This window comes from Mastigoproctus giganteus, chromosome 9, assembly GCF_048544385.1.
Source record: "Mastigoproctus giganteus isolate SK-2022 chromosome 9, ASM4854438v1, whole genome shotgun sequence".
NCBI lineage: Eukaryota > Metazoa > Arthropoda > Arachnida > Uropygi > Thelyphonidae > Mastigoproctus > Mastigoproctus giganteus.
In genome coordinates this window covers 200,253,085-200,270,111 of record NC_143583.1, presented here as the reverse complement: position 1 = coordinate 200,270,111, position 17,027 = coordinate 200,253,085, and the positions used below count along the sequence as shown (strand labels likewise).

Here is a 17,027-nt window from a genome sequence, read left to right as displayed (position 1 = left end):
TTGTTCTATCAGTGCACCAAATTGTAATTTAAGATCAGTGCACTCCTTACATTGATCACAAAGAAAAGAATCTCCAGGTGAGCTATGATTAGTCACCTGGTTGACCTTGGAAAACATTCCACAGGTTCCGCCACTGATTAAATCATGACTCACCCATAAATCGCCATCGGCTATTTCCGTGTGAATCATGATACCTTGTGATGTGTCTAAGGCAGATCTCGTAACTACCATTATAAAATTAGCTAAATATCAATGAAAATTAACTTTAAAATATTATATCTATAATATTATTAAAATCAAACTGTTACAGGAAAACCTATAACAAAATAAACCAACAATGTCTAAATAAATCAGATATTTAAAAGCACTAATCAACAGTAATCCAATCCACTTAACTGAAGAGCCCTGACGAAGCGCATCTGCTCACCTCGAATGCCAACATTCGAAAAAAGGTATACGAGGTATAATGTGAAAGTTTGCAGACGATACAAAGATTGGTACAGTTGTTAATGACAGTAAGGACAATTAGCTACTGCAGCAGGATCTGGAGAAGTTGGGTGGATGGGCTAAGAGGTGGAAACTGAAGTTTAACATTGACAAATGTAAAGTGCTACATTTGGGTAGCACTAACCCCAGAGTAACATACCAACTGTCTAGTACTAGACTCAGGGTAGTGGAGAATGAAAGAGACCTGGGGTTATTGTGCATTCAGATATGAAGTTTTCTGAGCAGTGCAAAAACTACAAGAGTAGACTACAAGGTACAAGAGCAGTGAAACTGCTTTTATCTTCCAAGCTTTTCTATTTATGCTAATATTTAAAATACACATTTTAACATTTCAAATTTTTAGATTTTCCTATCATAAACATTTTATTTTCTGTGCCATTCAAAGTAGCACAAATGACAACTATATATGACCTCTTAATAGTTTACTACTATGCACCTTTTGAATTTTAATATTCTTTCAGGAGTTAATTTAAAAGAGCCTGTCTAATTCCCATTAAAAGTGCCTTTCTGCATATCCTTAGCACACTTTGGGCAATACTGAATTTAACCAGTGCAAAAAGGCTACAAGAGTAGCTCATGTGGTCTTAGCATTACCAGACGCATATGATGCAAGAAAGCAAGCTTATGCAGCATCAGCCAAAAAAAAAAAAAAAAAACCCTTCCCATTTCACCCATTCATCCACTCCAAATTTTTGTCTAATTCAGCCTTAAATTTATTTAAGCTATCAACTTCCACAACAAAAGATGGAAGTCTGTTCCAGCAATCAACTGCCCGCTGGCAGTTGATTGCTGGAACAGACTACAGACTTATAAGCATTCAAGACTACAGGTCTTGAATGCATAAACCGTTCAAGACCTTATACACCTCAATCAGACCAGTTCAAGTAGATGCCTAGTCTCCGAATGCTGCAACTTGCAAAACTTAAGCCTCTCTTGGTGAGAGCACCCCTTTGTTCCTCTCACCAATCTTGTTGCCCTTCTGTGTACTTGTTCTAGCAACTCTACATCCTTCCTAAAATATGGTCTCCAGACCTGTACACAGTACTCAAGGTGTGGCCTGACCATTGCCTTATACAAGGGGATAATCACCTCCTTGTCTCTGCTAGCAAAATTCCTATATATCATTGACAAAACTCCATGACCTGCTCTGGCAGCTCATGTGCTCTGCTCAGAGAACTTCATATCTGACTGCACAATTACCCCCAGGTCTTTTTCATTCTTCACCTCCCTGAGTGTAGTACCACACAGTTGGTACATTTCTTTTGGGTCCCTGCTACCAAATGCAGTACTTTACATCTGTCATTGTTAAACTTTAGTTGCCACTTCTCAGCTCATCTGCCTAACTTTTCTAGATCATGTTGCAGTAGCATACCGTCTTTACTGTCATTAATAATCCTGCCTTTGTATCATCTGGAAACTTGAACATTAAGCCTGATATACCTTCATCAATATCATTAATAAATACACAAAACAAAAATTGGGCCCTGCACCAAACCCTGAGATACTCCAATAATTGTATTAGTCCATGTAGAGCAGTGTCCATTTATTACCACTCTCTGCCATCTACCACTCAACCATCCCTTTTTCCATTGCAGCAACTTGCCCTTAATGCCATACTGCTCCAATTTGTAAATCAGTGTTCCATGTGCAACAGTATCAAAAGCTTTCCTGACATTCAAGTATATGATATCAAAATTATATTTTTGCATCCAGTTCCTTTCTGACTACATCATATTATCCAATCGAATTGGTGAGACAAGACTTCCCCTTAACAAACCCATGCTGTGTCTGAACAATTAATGCAGTCTTGTTGAGGTGATCTGCACCACTTCTTTAACCAGGGACTTCATTATCTTCCTAGAACAGAAGTTAAACTAACAGGTGTGTAATTGCTCATATCACCCTGTGAATTGTGGATACATTTGCACATCTCCAGTCCATGGGGACCTTCCCTAAATCTAAGGATGCTCTCATAATTATGGCTAAGGGTTTGCTAGCTTTCTTCGCTGCCTACTTCAATATAACTGGATAATTTCCATCCACCCAATGTATCTTTTTTATGTTTAACTTCCAAAATTTCTCCTCCTCTTTGCTCTCTGTTATTACAAAATCATTTAACTCCCTGTTAGAGTTTAGTAAACTTCTGTCCTCTTCCTTACAGAATTCCTCGTGTGTGAATGTAAGTGCAAAATATTCATTGTTTGTCAGCTATCTGAGCAGGATCATCAACAGTTGAACCACTAACATCAAGTCGAACCACTAACACCAATCAGATTCATCCCCTTTCTTCTAGAGTTTACATAAGTAAAGAAGTCTTTGTTGTTTTTCCTTGCATCCTTTGCTAAGAATTTCTTGTAATGAGCCTTCACTTGCCTAACCTCCTTTGTGACTTGATTACCGACTAGCTTTATCTGCCATAGGCTTCTGTGTCACCTGACAATTTATATGTATGCCACACATTTTTCTTCTCTGCTATGAGCCTGATTAGTTCATCTGATATCCATTTAGGTCTAAATCTTGAACAGTATTTGTTAGTTGGCATGAAAAGTCCAGTAGCTACCAAGATTAATTCCTTGAAGGCTTCCCATTTAGAATTCGCTGTTTTAAACATAATCAGTTAATCCCACTGTATAGAATTTAAAAACTCTCTGAGACCACTATAGTCACCTTTACAAAAACAAAAACCTTTCCCTTTACCCTTGATGGTAGTTACATCTTTAAGTAAATCTCACATCAGTACACTGTGGTCACTGTCATCTAGTGGTTCCTTTATATGCAGATTCTTAATGCATGAAGAATCATTACTGATAATCAGATCAAGAGTATTACTCTCTCTAGTTGCCTCCCGAAGATGCTGCTGTAGAAAACAGTCATCCAATAAATCCACAAAAGCCTTGCTAGTGTGTGAGCGATGAACCCACAAATTCCAGTCAATCTCTGGGAAATTAAAATCCCCCATTATAAGACACTCTGATTTACTGGTCCACTCTGTTTCTCTACACAATTGCTCATTATACTCACCAGATTCATTAGGCCTATAACACACACCTACTCTCATTTTTCCTTTCCCAGTGCTTATGTCACACCAAACAGACTCAACATTGCATTGTCCACCACCATCAATTGGATGCACTTCCTTATATTTTATGTGTTTATGAACTAACAGCATAACCCCTCCTCCCTTCCTTTCCTGTCTATCCTTTCTGTATACATTGTATTCCCCAAATTGCAATTCTGCACTGCTTATATCTGTGTGAAACCACGTCTCTGATATCCCAACAATGTCTGCCTTCAGTGTCTTGACCAGCAGTTCGGAGTAATCAAATTTATTAACTATACTTCTTGCTTTGGTGTAAATGCAAGTATACATGCACCTGTTCCTACTCTTGATTACTCTAACACAGCCCATGTATTTACTCTTGTCTGTATGACTACAAGGAACCATGGAAATCCCCAGCAACATGCTTTCCAGGCTGCCCCTCATTCCATTAGAAGCAATGAAAGAATCACTTTCTCCTCTGCCTCTGGCCACTGTTAAACTTTTAGTCTGTGGATCCCCCCAAGCTAGCTGTTTTCCGACCCACCTAACACTGCCTCGATAGCGTCAGCAAATATTCTTGCACTCTTTCTATTTAAGTGTACCCCATCACTGTAGAAGCAGTCTCTCTGGTTGACAAGCACAGACCTTGTTGAAAAACATTCTACCCCATGAACCTTGCACAGTTTCTCCAGGGCCGAATTGATTGATAAGGCTCTCATCATATACTCCCTCCTATTGTGTCTGGGCAGAATTGCAGACACTTTCAAGGTCAACATTAGCCCACAACTTTTTTTCAACATTGACCGGTACTTGCTGATTAAATCTGCAGATGTCTTACTCTTAAGGTCATTAGTGCCAATGTGTATAACAATATCACCTTCTGTGCCCTTAAAAGATGATATATCTGCTGTACAGGGACAATGACTTTTGTCCCTGGCAGACATACCTTGGTCCTGTTCCCCCTATCCTTTTTGCATAATATATTACTCATCTTCCTGACAATAGAGTCACCAACAATAACTAGTTCCTGTGGGACCAGTGCATTCTTCCTTGAAGAGTGCCTCTGCATTGCCTGCTGCACAGGAGTGAACTCTGGCATTAAGTTGAGCAGCTGAGAGCTTGATGGGCCCCTCATATTAATTTCTTAGAGGGCATCTACCTTACACCTCATACTCTCATAGATGCCCATCAGCACATTGAGTTGGCATCTTGTCAATGATATATAGGAATTTTGCTTCAGGGATAATAAGGAGGTGTTATCCCCTTGTATAACGCAATAATCAGGCCACACCTTGAGTACTGCATACAGGTCTGGAGGCTATGCAGAGCTTCTGGAACGAGTACAGAGAAGGGCAATGAGATTATTGAGTGGCTGCTGTTACCCGGAAAGACTTAAGTTCTGCAAATTGCAAAGTCTGGAGATGAGGCACCTGCAAGGTGACCTGATTGAAGTGTGTAAGGCCTTGAATGGTTTGAGCAAGCTCAACACTGATAGGATTCTTCCTCTTACTCAGATTCCATACCTAAGGGGGCATAAATTCAAATTGAGGAAAGACAGTTGTAGAAACAATAGATGTGCAGAAATTTGCCTTTAGCCTGCTGGTTGTTGATTGATGGAACAAACTTCCATCTGTCATTGTGGAAGTTGACAGCTTAAATAAATGCAAGGCTGAACTAGATAAACTTTTGGAATGAATGGATGGGTGAAACGGGAAGGGTTTTTTTTTTTTTTTTGGCTGATGCTATATAAGCTTGCTTTCTTGCATCATATGCTTCTACTAATGCTAATATTTATTGCTCATTTAGACCATAATATATTCCTACTCTTGTTTTTGTTTTCAAATTCCTATGCGATTCCAAACTGATTTAATATTATATTGACAACCCACCATTACCGTTATTGCAGTTCTCAGGGCCTGCGGCACTAAGCTCTTGTGGGACCCCCTTTAAAGATACCAGAGTCCAAAAAAAACCTTGCATATATAAATATAATAAGAAAAAAACAATTATTTTTATGGATCTGTTTAAACACAAATGTTGTAATACTGCAAAATATAAAGAACAATACTGAACTAAACTCTGTCACGCATTGTTCGCATCTCTGGCTTTTAGGCAATAGAGCTGCTGCAGTAGAATGCAGCAGTAATATTAAAGGAGGCGGCAAATGAAGTAAGCAAACCCTTAGCCATAATTATGAGAGTTTCCCTGGACTCAGGGGAGGTACCCATGGACTAGAGATGTGCAATTGTGACACCAATCCACAAAGGAGGATCAAAGGGAGACACAGGTAATTACAGACCTGTTAGTTTAACTTCTGTTCCAGGGAAATTAATGGAGGCACTGGTTAAAGGAGCATTGTAGGATTATCTAGACATGACTTTAGCTATAGCTCGGACACAGCATGGGTTTGTTAAGGGGAAGTCTTGTCTGACTAATTGGATTGGATACTATGATGTAGTCACAAAGGAACTGGATGCAAAGAATAACTTTGATATCATATATTTGGATCTTAGAAAGGCCTTTTATACTGTTGCACATGGAAGACTGCTGCACAAATTGGAGCAGTGTGGCATTGGAGGCAAATTGCTGCTACGGATAAAGGGATGGTTCAGTGGGAGAAGACAGAGAGTGGTAATCAATGGACACTGCTCTTCATGGACTAATGTTATTAGCGGAAATATTATTGATGATGGTATATCAGGCTTAATGTTCAAGTTTGCAGATGATATGAAAGTTGGCAGGGTTGTTAATGACCATAATGACAGTACACTGCTGCAACAGGATCTAGGGTGTTTTTTTTTTTTTTTTTTTTTTGGCTGATGCTATATAAGCTTGCTTTCATGCATCATGTGCCCATGCTAATGCTAAAGATACCAGAGTCCAATAAAACCTTGCATATATAAATATAATAAGAAAAAAACAATTATTTTTACCAATCTGTTTAAACATAAATGTTGTAATACTGCAAAATATAAAGAACAATACTGAACTAAATTCTGTCACGTATTTTTCTTATCTGTGGCCTTTAGGCAATAGAACTACTGCAGTAGAATGTACGAATTAAGAACTAAAAGGACATTCCACAATTTACCATGTCCGTAACACATTTACAACCTACTTCCAAATATCGTACTGAGAAGTTGCACTGGTCAATTGCTTTCTTCTGTTCGTAGCCAGTGGAAAAGATTATGGCATATTCCTGATGTGGATAATACACTGTGGTCAACGTGTTCTACTGTTACACTCTATTAGAGAATTAGGAGAGAGTGATTTTCCTTTATTCTGGAAATTAATCTGCTTCTTTTGGAGAAATGAGTCATTAAACTTTCAGCAAATTTCACCTGTCTCTGTTAACATGGTAGGTACAAGTGGGACCTACTTTAGATTAGGGTGTTAAAAAAAGAAATAGCTTTAAAAATTTGAAATTACTGAGGCCATGAGAGGCCCCCCTATGGTACAGCCTTGCAACCTGCATCTACTGGCTGTACTATTTTAGAATCTATATTCTTCTTAACTAAGCACATAAGTTCCCCCACCTTCACATCTGCCTTTTATGTACTCATTGTGTTTACCCTGTTCAAATTCTTCATCTTCTATATCATTGAAACTGTGTTTCTGATATTTTTGAAGTGTCAGAATTTTGATGATTTAACCTTCAAATTCATCAGATTTATTTATTGTGCTCCTAGCATTAGTTCTTGAAACGAGCCTTGGGGTTGAGAAAATAACCACTCATAATAACTGCAAAAAATACACCGACTCTTATATATACTGTATGTGTGTGTTTAATCTATTATGAAATATTGGAAGAGATGTTACTATTCCAATATTTCTGCCACTGTTATTTGGACCTAGTTAAACCGACACATAACAATCAGAAACAGATAGCCTTACCAATTATTGTTGCGATATATTGAATGGGGTTAGCCCTTGAAAAAGTTACATTCAGTGTATCTGAATATATTGAATGTAACTTTTTTAACTACATAATCATTATTTTATTTTATTCTATTTTATATAATATTGCTAATTATATGTTTATTTCTAGGCTATAGCAATGTAGAGCAGCACAGGCTATCTTATTCTTCATAGGTTCTTTTGGCCTTATGGCCCACAGAGTACTTTTATGCCTATGTTTTTATACATATATAGTACCTATATAGTTGAATACCTATATAGTACCAATTATACTCTTACTATAGTAATTATATATTTATATGACAAAATCTTTAATAAAAATGAAAAAAAAAAAAAAACTAGGTACAGGAATAAAGCTGCAGATTTAATATAAAATAAAATATACTGATAAAATTAAAAGTAATAAAATTGCAGTTAAAAGTGGTAAAAATATGAAATTATGGAAGTTAAGATAACAGCTTTCAAAGGTGATCATCTTTATCGACAGTGGAATTTTTTATTATTAAAGATTTTGTGATATATATATATATATATATATATATACAGGTTGATGTATTTATTGAAGTTATAACGAGTGGTTATTTTCCCAACTCCCAAGGCCTGTTGTATGAATTAATCAGTGTAAGTGTCATTTTGTGTTATGGTGCATCAGAGAATTTTGGAGATTAAGTGTGAAGCCAAGTGAAGGCAGCATATGCTTGGCTTCATCTTTGCAGTGATGGTAATCACTATAAAACATTTGGACTGTCCCCCATGGATCTCATGTTATTTTGTCTTTTAAAAATGAAATGTTCATTTATTACATGCTGTGAAGTTGCATCAGAGTAAGATTTTGAATATCTGGATTGGAAACTTACAGGGAAAAACTGCCATGTCAGGAGATGCAAGGATGTGCTGTGTTATAATTTAAGTAGTTATTTGGCCTCTGCACATATTTTACTTTCTACAAGGTCTTCACTAGCCAAGGCAGCCTGTAATAGACAGAGGCAGATGAATAAGTGTGACAAATGGGCACTGCTCTTCTTCTTGGACTACTGTTGTTAATGGAATTCCCCAGGATTTAGTACTGGGCTCATCATTGTTTTCTGTTTATTAATGATATTGATAAAGGCATATTAGTCTGCAGTAATAAGGGAATGCTGCTGCAACAATTATTGGATGATTGTTTTCTACATCAGCATGTTCGTGAGGCAACAAGAGGGAGCAATACTCTTGATCTGATTATCAGTAGTGATTCTTCATGCATTAAGAATCTGCAGATAAATGAACCACTAGGTGGCAGTGATCACAGTGTGTTGAAGTGGGATTTACTCAAGGAGGTAACTACCATCAGAGGTAAAGGGAAGGGTTTTTGTTTTCGTAAAGGCGACTATGATGGTCTGAGACAGTATTTAAATTCTATACAGTGGGACCAACTGATGATGTTACCAACAGCAAACTCAAAATGGGAAGCATTCAAGGAACTAATCTTGGAGGCTACCAGGCTTTACATACCAACTAAGAAATATTGTTCAAGGTTTAGGCCTAAATGGTTGTCAGACGAACTAATGAGACAGGTGGCAGAGAAGAAAAATGCATGGGATACATACAAATTAATGGGTGACATGGAAGCCTATGATAGATATAAGTTGGTCTGTAACCAAGTCACAAAGGAGATTAGGCAGGCAAAGGCAGACTACGAAAAATCCTTGGCAAAGGATGCAAAGAAAAACAGAAAAGAGTTCTTTACATATTTAAACTCAAGAAGGAAAGGGATGAATCAGATTGGTCCACTGGATATTGATGGTTCAACAGTTGAGGATCCTGTTCAGGTGGCTAACAATCTAAACGAGTGTTTTGCATCTACATTCACGCATGAGGAGTTATTCAGGAAGGAGAATGATGTAGGTAAAGTAAACATTGGCAGTGAGCAGGATGATTTTGTAATAACTGAGAAGAAAGTGGAGGAGAGATTGTTGAGGATAAACATAAAAAAGGCACCTGGGGTGGATGGGATCTATCCAGTTATATTAAAGGAGGCAGCAAAGGAAGTAAGCAAACCCCTAGCCATAATTATGAGAGCTTCTTTGGACTCAGGGGAGGTACCCATAGACTGGAGATGTGCAAATGTAACCCCAATTCACAAAGGAGGATCAAAGGCTGACACAAGTAATTATAGACCTGTTAGTTTAACTTCTGTTCCAGGTAAATTAATGGAGGCACTGGTTAAAGAAGCACTGCAGGATCATCTAGACAAGAATTCAGTTTTAGCTCAGACGCAGCATGGTTTTGTTAAGGGCAGGTCTTGCCTGACCAATTTGATTGGATACTATGATGTAGTCACAAAAGAACTGGATGCAGGGAATAACTTTGATATTATATATTTGGATCTTAGAAAGGCTTTTGATACTGTTGCACATGGAAGACTGCTGCACAAATTGGAGCAGTGTGCCATTGGAGGCAAATTGCTGCTATGGATAAGGGGATGGTTGAGTGGCAGAAGACAGAGAGTGGTAATCAATGGACACTGCTCAACGTGGACTAATGTTATTAGTGGAGTTCCTCAGGGTTCAGTGTTGGGTCCGTTGTTGTTTTCGGTGTTTATGAATGATATTGATGATGGGATATCAAGTTTAATGTCCAAGTTTGCAGATGATACAAAGGTTGGCAGGGTTGTTAAGGACACTACTGACGCTATGCTGCTGCAACAGGATCTGGAAAGGTTGAACAGATGGGCTGAGAGGTGGCAAATGAAGTTTAACATTGACAAATGTAAAGTACTACATATGGGAAACAGTAACCCCAGAGCAACGTATCAACTCTGCGGTACTACACTGACAGTGGTGGAGAATGAAAAGGACCTGGGGGTAATTGTGCAGGCAGATATGAAGTTCTCTGAGCAGTGCAGACGAGCTGCAAGAGTAGCTCATGGTGTCTTGTCAATGATATACAGGAATTTTTCTAGCAGGGATAAGGAGGTGATTATTCCCTTGTATAAGGCAATGGTTAGGCCACATCTTGAGTACTGTATACAGGTCTGGAGGCCTCATTTCAAGAAGGATGTAGACCTGCTGGAACGGGTACAGAGAAGGGCAACAAGATTAGTGAATGGAACAAAGGGTTGCTCTTACGAAGAAAGGCTTAAGTTTTGCAAATTACAGAGTCTGGAGACTAGGCACTGGCGAGGTGATCTGATAGAGGTGTATAAGGCTTTGAATGGTTTGAGCATGCTCAATGCCAATGGGATTCTTCATCTTGCTCAGAATAATCACCTCAGAGGGCATAAATTCAAATTGAGGAAGGACGGATGTCGGATAGATGTGCGGAAATTTGCCTTTGGCCAGCGGGTGGTTGGTTGGTGGAACCGACTTTCATCACTTGTTGTTGAAGTTGATAGCCTAAACAAATTTAAAGCTCAACTGGACAGGTATTTCGAACGAACACAGGGGTGAAATGGGAGTGGTGTGTGTTTTTTTTTTTTTTTTTGGCTGATGCTGAATAAGCTTGCTTTCTTGCATCATATGCCTCTACTAATGCTAATGCTAATGCTAACAAGATCTAGAAAAATTAGGTAGATGGACTGAGAAGTGGCAGTTGAAGGTTAACATTGGCTAATGCAGGATCCTATGTATGGGTAGCAGCAGTTCTAGAATAACATACTAACTGTGTGGTACCACACTCAGGGTAGTGGAGAATGAAATGGATCTAGGGATAATTGTGCAATCATACATGAAGTTCTCTGAACAATGCAGGTAGGCTGTTGGGACAGCTCATGAGGTTTTGTCAATGATATACTGGAGTTTTGTTAGCAGAGATAAGGATGTGATTATCCTGTTGTGTAAGGCAATGGTTAGGCCACATTTTGACAACTGCATTCAGGTCTGGAGGCTTCATTTTAGAAAGAATGTGTATATGCTGGAACTGATACAGAAAAGAGCAATGGAAGAGTACTCTCACCAGGAAAGACTTCAGTTCTGTTGCAAATTGCAGCATCTGAAAACTAGACACCTGCAAGAATATCTGATTGAGGTGTTTAAGGCATTGAATGGTTTGAGTAAGCTCACTTGCTGATGGCATTCTTGCTTGGTCTGGGAAAAGGCAACACATAATCAGTATCAACTCTGTGGTACTACACTGACAGTGGTAGAGAATGAAAAGGACCTGGGGGTAATTGTGCAGGCAGATATGAAGTTCTCTGAGCAGTGCAGATGGGCTGCAAGAGTAGCTCATGGTGTCTTATCAATGATATACAGGAATTTTTCTAGCAGGGATAAGGAGGTGATTATTCCCTTGTATAAGGCAATGGTCAGGCCACCTTGAGTACTGTATACAGGTCTGGAGGCCTCATTTCAAGAAGGATGTAGAGCTGTTGGAACGAGTATAGAGAAGGGCAACAAGATTAGTGAATGGAACAAAGGGTTGCTCTTACAAAGAAAGGCTTAAGTTTTGCAAATTACAGTGTCTGGAGACTAGGCACCAACGAGGTGATCTGATAGAGGTGTATAAAGCCTTGAATGGTTTGAGCAGCTCAGTGCTGATGGGATTCTTCCTCTTGCTCAGAATAATCATAAATTCAAATTGAGGAAAGACAGATGTAGGATAGATGTGCAGAAATTTGCCTTTAGCCAGCAGGTAGTTGGTTGGTGGAACAGACTTCCATTCTTTGTTGTGGAAGTTGATAGCCTAAATAAATTTAAGGCTCAGCTGGACAGGTATTTCGAACGAACGGAGGGGTGAGGTGGAAGTTTTTTTTTTTTTTTTTTTTTTTTTTTGGCTGATGCTGCATAAGCTTGCTTTCTTGCATCATATGCCTCTGCTAATGGTAATGATGGATATATTGTAACAATTAGTGTATAGCATGGAGGCTTGGGGCTTTTAAACATGAGGGATTATGAATTCAAATTGAGGAAGGGTGATTATGAGATAGATGTATGTAATTTTTTTTTTCCTGATGCCATACAATCTTGTTTTTTTTTCGGTAATATATTTTATCAGTTAGATATAATTCTCTATAAAATTTATTGTGAACCTAATACATTTGCATAATTTATAGGTATTGGATGTGCCCAGGTTGTCGTGACAATTATAGTAGCAATATATTACAACATGATCATGTCATATGCCATTTATTACTTCATTCTGTCTTTCTTCAAGCATCTTCCTTGGGGTGATTGCTATGAGTGGTGGGGAGCAGATATGAACTGCTATGTTCGAAAGCCAAATCAGGCAAGTGTTGGTTATCTGTGATGTGAATTCTAAAGCATAGAGTTTTAACATTATACATACCATCTGAATAGCTTACTTGTTTTTGGGTAATGAGAGAGCAAGTTGCATGTGTTTGATGACTAGTTGAATTGCATTCTTGAAATGCTTAATGTAGCAATTAATCCTGTGCAGGGTTCATGGGGAAAGACTCCTATGTTGCCCAGACACGATAGGAGGGAGTATATGATAATAGCCTTGTCGATCAATTCGGCCCTGGAAAGATTGTGCAAGGCTCAGTGGTAGAATTTTTTTCAGACTGATCTGTACTTGTTAACAGGAGAGACTGCTTCTACAGGGATGGGATACACTTAAATAGAAAGGGTGCAAGAATGTTTGGTGATGCTATCGAGGCAGTGTTAGGTGGGTCGGAAAACTTCTAGATTGGGGGGATACAAGGAATAATAGATTAATAGTAGCCATTGACAGAGGTGAAAGTGATTCTTGCACTGCTTCTATTGGAATGAGCAGCAGCCTGGAAAATAAGATGCAGGATATTTCAGAGACTGCTGAGAATCATTGGATTACAAGTAAACACATGGGTTGTGTTAGGGTAGCTAAGAAAAAGAACAGGTGCATGTATACTTGCATGTACACCAATGCTAGGAGTTTAGTAATTAAATTTTATGAATTTGAAGTATTGCTCAAAACATCAAAGGCAGATATTGTGGGGATTTCAGAGACGTGGTGTCACACAGATATAAGGAATGCAGAACTGGAATTTGGGTAGTACAATGTCTACAGAAAGGATAGACAGAATAGGAAGGGAGGAGGGGTTATGCTATTAGTTAAGAAATACATAAAATCCAAGGAAGTGAAGCCAGTCGACGTCGCTGGACAGTGCAGTGTCGAGTCAGTTTGGTGTGACATAAGCATTGGGAGAGCAAAATTGAGAGTAGGAGTGTGCTATAGGCCTAATGACTCTGATGAGTATAATAAGAAATTGTACAGGGAATTAGAGTGGGCCAGTAAATCAGAGAGTCTTATAATGGGGAATTTTAATTTCCCAGATATTGACTGGAATTTGGGGGCTGGTCACTCACACACTAGCAAGGCTTTTGTGGATTTATTGGATGATTGTTTTCTACATTAGCATGTTCGGGAAGCAACTAGAGGGAGTAATACTCTTGATTTGATTATCAGTAGTGATTCTTCATGCATTAATATAGGTGGAACAGGACCAGGGTATGTCTACCAGGGGCAAAGGTTGATGACGTTGTAGAGCGGATATCATCTTTTAAAGGCACAAAAGGTGATATAGTTGTACACGTTGGCACTAATGATATTAAAAGTAGAGACCGGCGGAATTACTTAACAAGTACAGGTCACTGTTGAAAAAAGCCGTGAATTAGGGTTGAATTTGAAAGTGTCTGCAATTCTGCCCAGACACGATAGGAGGGAGTATATGATGAGAGCCCTGTCGATCAATTCGGCCCTGGAAAGATTGTGCAGGGCTCAAGGGGTAGCATTTTTTTTCAGCCTGGTCTGTACTTGTTAACAGGAGAGACTGCTTCTACAGGGATGGGATACACTTAAATAGAAAGGGTGCAAGAATGTTTGGTGATGCTATCGAGGCAGTGTTACGTGGGTTGGAAAACTGCTAGCTTGGGGGGAGACAAAGACGAATAGATTAACAGTAGCCACTGGCAGAGGTGAAAGAGATTCTTGCACTGCTTCTATTGGAATGAGCCGCAGCCTGGAAAATAAGATGCAGGATATTTCAGAGACTGCTGGGAATCATTGGGGTACAAGTAAACACATGGGTTGTGTTAGGGTAGCTAAGAAAAAGAACAGGTGCATGTAGACTTGCGTGTACACCAATGCTAGGAGTTTAGTAATTAAATTTTATGAATTTGAGGTATTGCTCAAAACATCAAAGGCAGATATTGTGGGGATTTCAGAGACGTGGTGTCACACAGATATAAGGAATGCAGAACTGGAATTTGGGGAGTACAATGTCTGCAGAAGGGATAGACAAGATAGGAAGGGAGGAAGGGTTATGCTATTAGTTAAGAAACACATAAAATCCAAGGAAGTGAAGCCAGCCAACTTTGTTGGACAGAGCAGTGTCGAGTCAGTTTGGTGTGACATAAGCATTGGGAGAGCAAAATTGAGAGTAGGAGTGTGCTATAGGCCTAATGACTCTGATGAGTATAATAAGAAATTGTACAGGGAAATAGAGTGGGCCAGTAAATCAGAGAGTCTTATAATGGGGGATTTTAATTTCCCAGATATTGACTGGAATTTGGAGACTGATCACTCACACACTAGCAAGGCTTTTGTGGATTTATTGGATGATTGTTTTCTACATCAGCATGTTCGGGAGGCAACTAGAGGGAGTAATACTCTTGATTTGATTATCAATAGTGATTCTTCATGCATTAAGAATCTGCAGGTAAATGAACCACTAGGTGGCAGTGATCACAGTGTGCTGAAGTGGGATTTACTCAAAGAGGTAACTACCATTAGGGGTAAAGGGAAGGGTTATTGCTTTTGTAAAGGCGACTACGATGGACTAAGACAGTATTTAAATTCTATACAGTGGGACCAACTGATGATGTTACCAACAGCAAATTCAAAATGGGAAACATTCAAAGAACTTATCTTGGAAGCTACTAGGCTTTACATACCAACTAAGAAATATTGTTCAAGGTTTAGGCCTAAGTGGATGTCAGATGAACTAATGAGACATATGGTAGAGAAGAAAAATGCATGGGATACATACAAATTAACACGTGACACAGAAGCCTATGATAGATACAAGTAGATCTGTAACCAAGTTACAAAGGAGGTTAGGAAGGCAAAGGCAGATTACGAGAAATCTTTGTCAAGGGATGCAAAGAAAAACAGCAAAGAGTTCTTTACTTATGTAAACTCTAGAAGGAAGGGGATGAATCAGATTGGTCCACCTGATATCGATGGGCAACTTTTGATGATCCTGCTCAGGTAGCTAACAAACTAAATGAATATTTTGCATCGACATTCACACATGAGGAGTTATTCAGCGAGAGGAATGCCAGAGGTGTATTCAACTCTGGCAGTAAGCTAGAGAATCTTGGAATAACTGAGAGTAAAGTGGAGGAGAAATTGTTGAAGATAAATACAAGAAAGGCACCTGGGGTGGATGGGATCTATCCAGTTATATTAAAGGAGGCAGCAAAGGAAGTAAGCAAACCCTTAGCCATAATTATGAGAGCTTCCTTGTACTCAGGGGAAGTACCCATGGACTGGAGATGTGCAAAAGTGACCCCAATTCACAAAAGAGGATCAAAGGGCAACACAAGTAATTATAGACCTGTTAGTTTAACTTCTGTTCCCGGAAAATTAATAGAGGCACTGGTTAAAGAAGCACTGCAGGATCATCTAGACAAGACTTCAGTTATAGCTCGGACACAGCATGGGTTTGTTAAGGGGAAGTCTTGCCTGACCATTTTGATTGGTTACTATGATGCAGTCACAAAAGAGCTGGATGCAGGGAATAAATTTGATATTATATACTTTGATCTTAGAAAGGGTTTTGATACTGTTGCACATGGAAGACTGCTGCACAAATTGGAGCAGGGTTAAATTGGAGACAAATTGCTGCTATGAATAAAGGGGTGGTTGAGGGGGAGAAGACAGAGAGTGGTAATCAATGAACACTGCTCATCGGGGATTAATGTTATTAGTGGAGTCCCTCAGGGTTCAGTACTGTGTCCATTATTGTTTTCTGTATTTATAAATGCTAATGATGGTGGTATATCAAGCTTAATGTCCAAGTTTGCAGATGATACGAAGGCTGGCAGGGTTGTCAAGGACACTACTGACACTATGCTGCTGCAACAGGATCTGGAAAGGTTGAGCAGATTAGCATTTAGCATTAGCATTAGTAGAGGCATTTGATGCAAGAAAGCAAGCTTATGCAGCATCAGCCAAAAAAAAAAAAAAAAAAAAACCCACTTCCACTTCACCCCTCTGTTCGTTCAAAATACCTGTCTAGCTGAGCCTTAAACTTATTTAGGCTATCAACCTCCACCACAAGGGATGGCAGTCTGTTCCACCAACCAACCACCCGCTGGCTAAAGGCAAATTTCCGCACGTCTATCCTACATCTGTCTTCCCTCACAGGATGGGCTGAGAGGTGGCAAATGAAGTTTAACATTGACAAATGTAAAGTACTACATATGGGAAACAGCAACCCCAGAGCAACGTATCAACTCTGTGGTACACTGACAGTGGTAGAGAATGAAAAGGACCTGGGGGTAATTGTGCAGGCAGATACGAAGTTTTCTGAGCAGTGCAGACGGGGTGCAAGAGTAGCTCATGGTGTATTGTCGATGAT

At 39.2% G+C, this 17,027-nt stretch overlaps 1 protein-coding gene across 1 annotated transcript in view; it reads left to right on the top strand.

Annotated features, from left to right (window-relative positions):
* Positions 1 to 17,027, top strand: part of LOC150081017 (sodium- and chloride-dependent glycine transporter 1-like) — a 455,858-nt gene that overhangs the window by 25,547 nt on the left and 413,284 nt on the right. Inside the window, exon 4 of the mRNA XM_090380891.1 lies at positions 12,498 to 12,670. Coding sequence (XP_090237017.1) covers positions 12,498 to 12,670 — 173 coding nt within the window. The remainder of the gene's footprint in view (positions 1 to 12,497; positions 12,671 to 17,027) is intronic.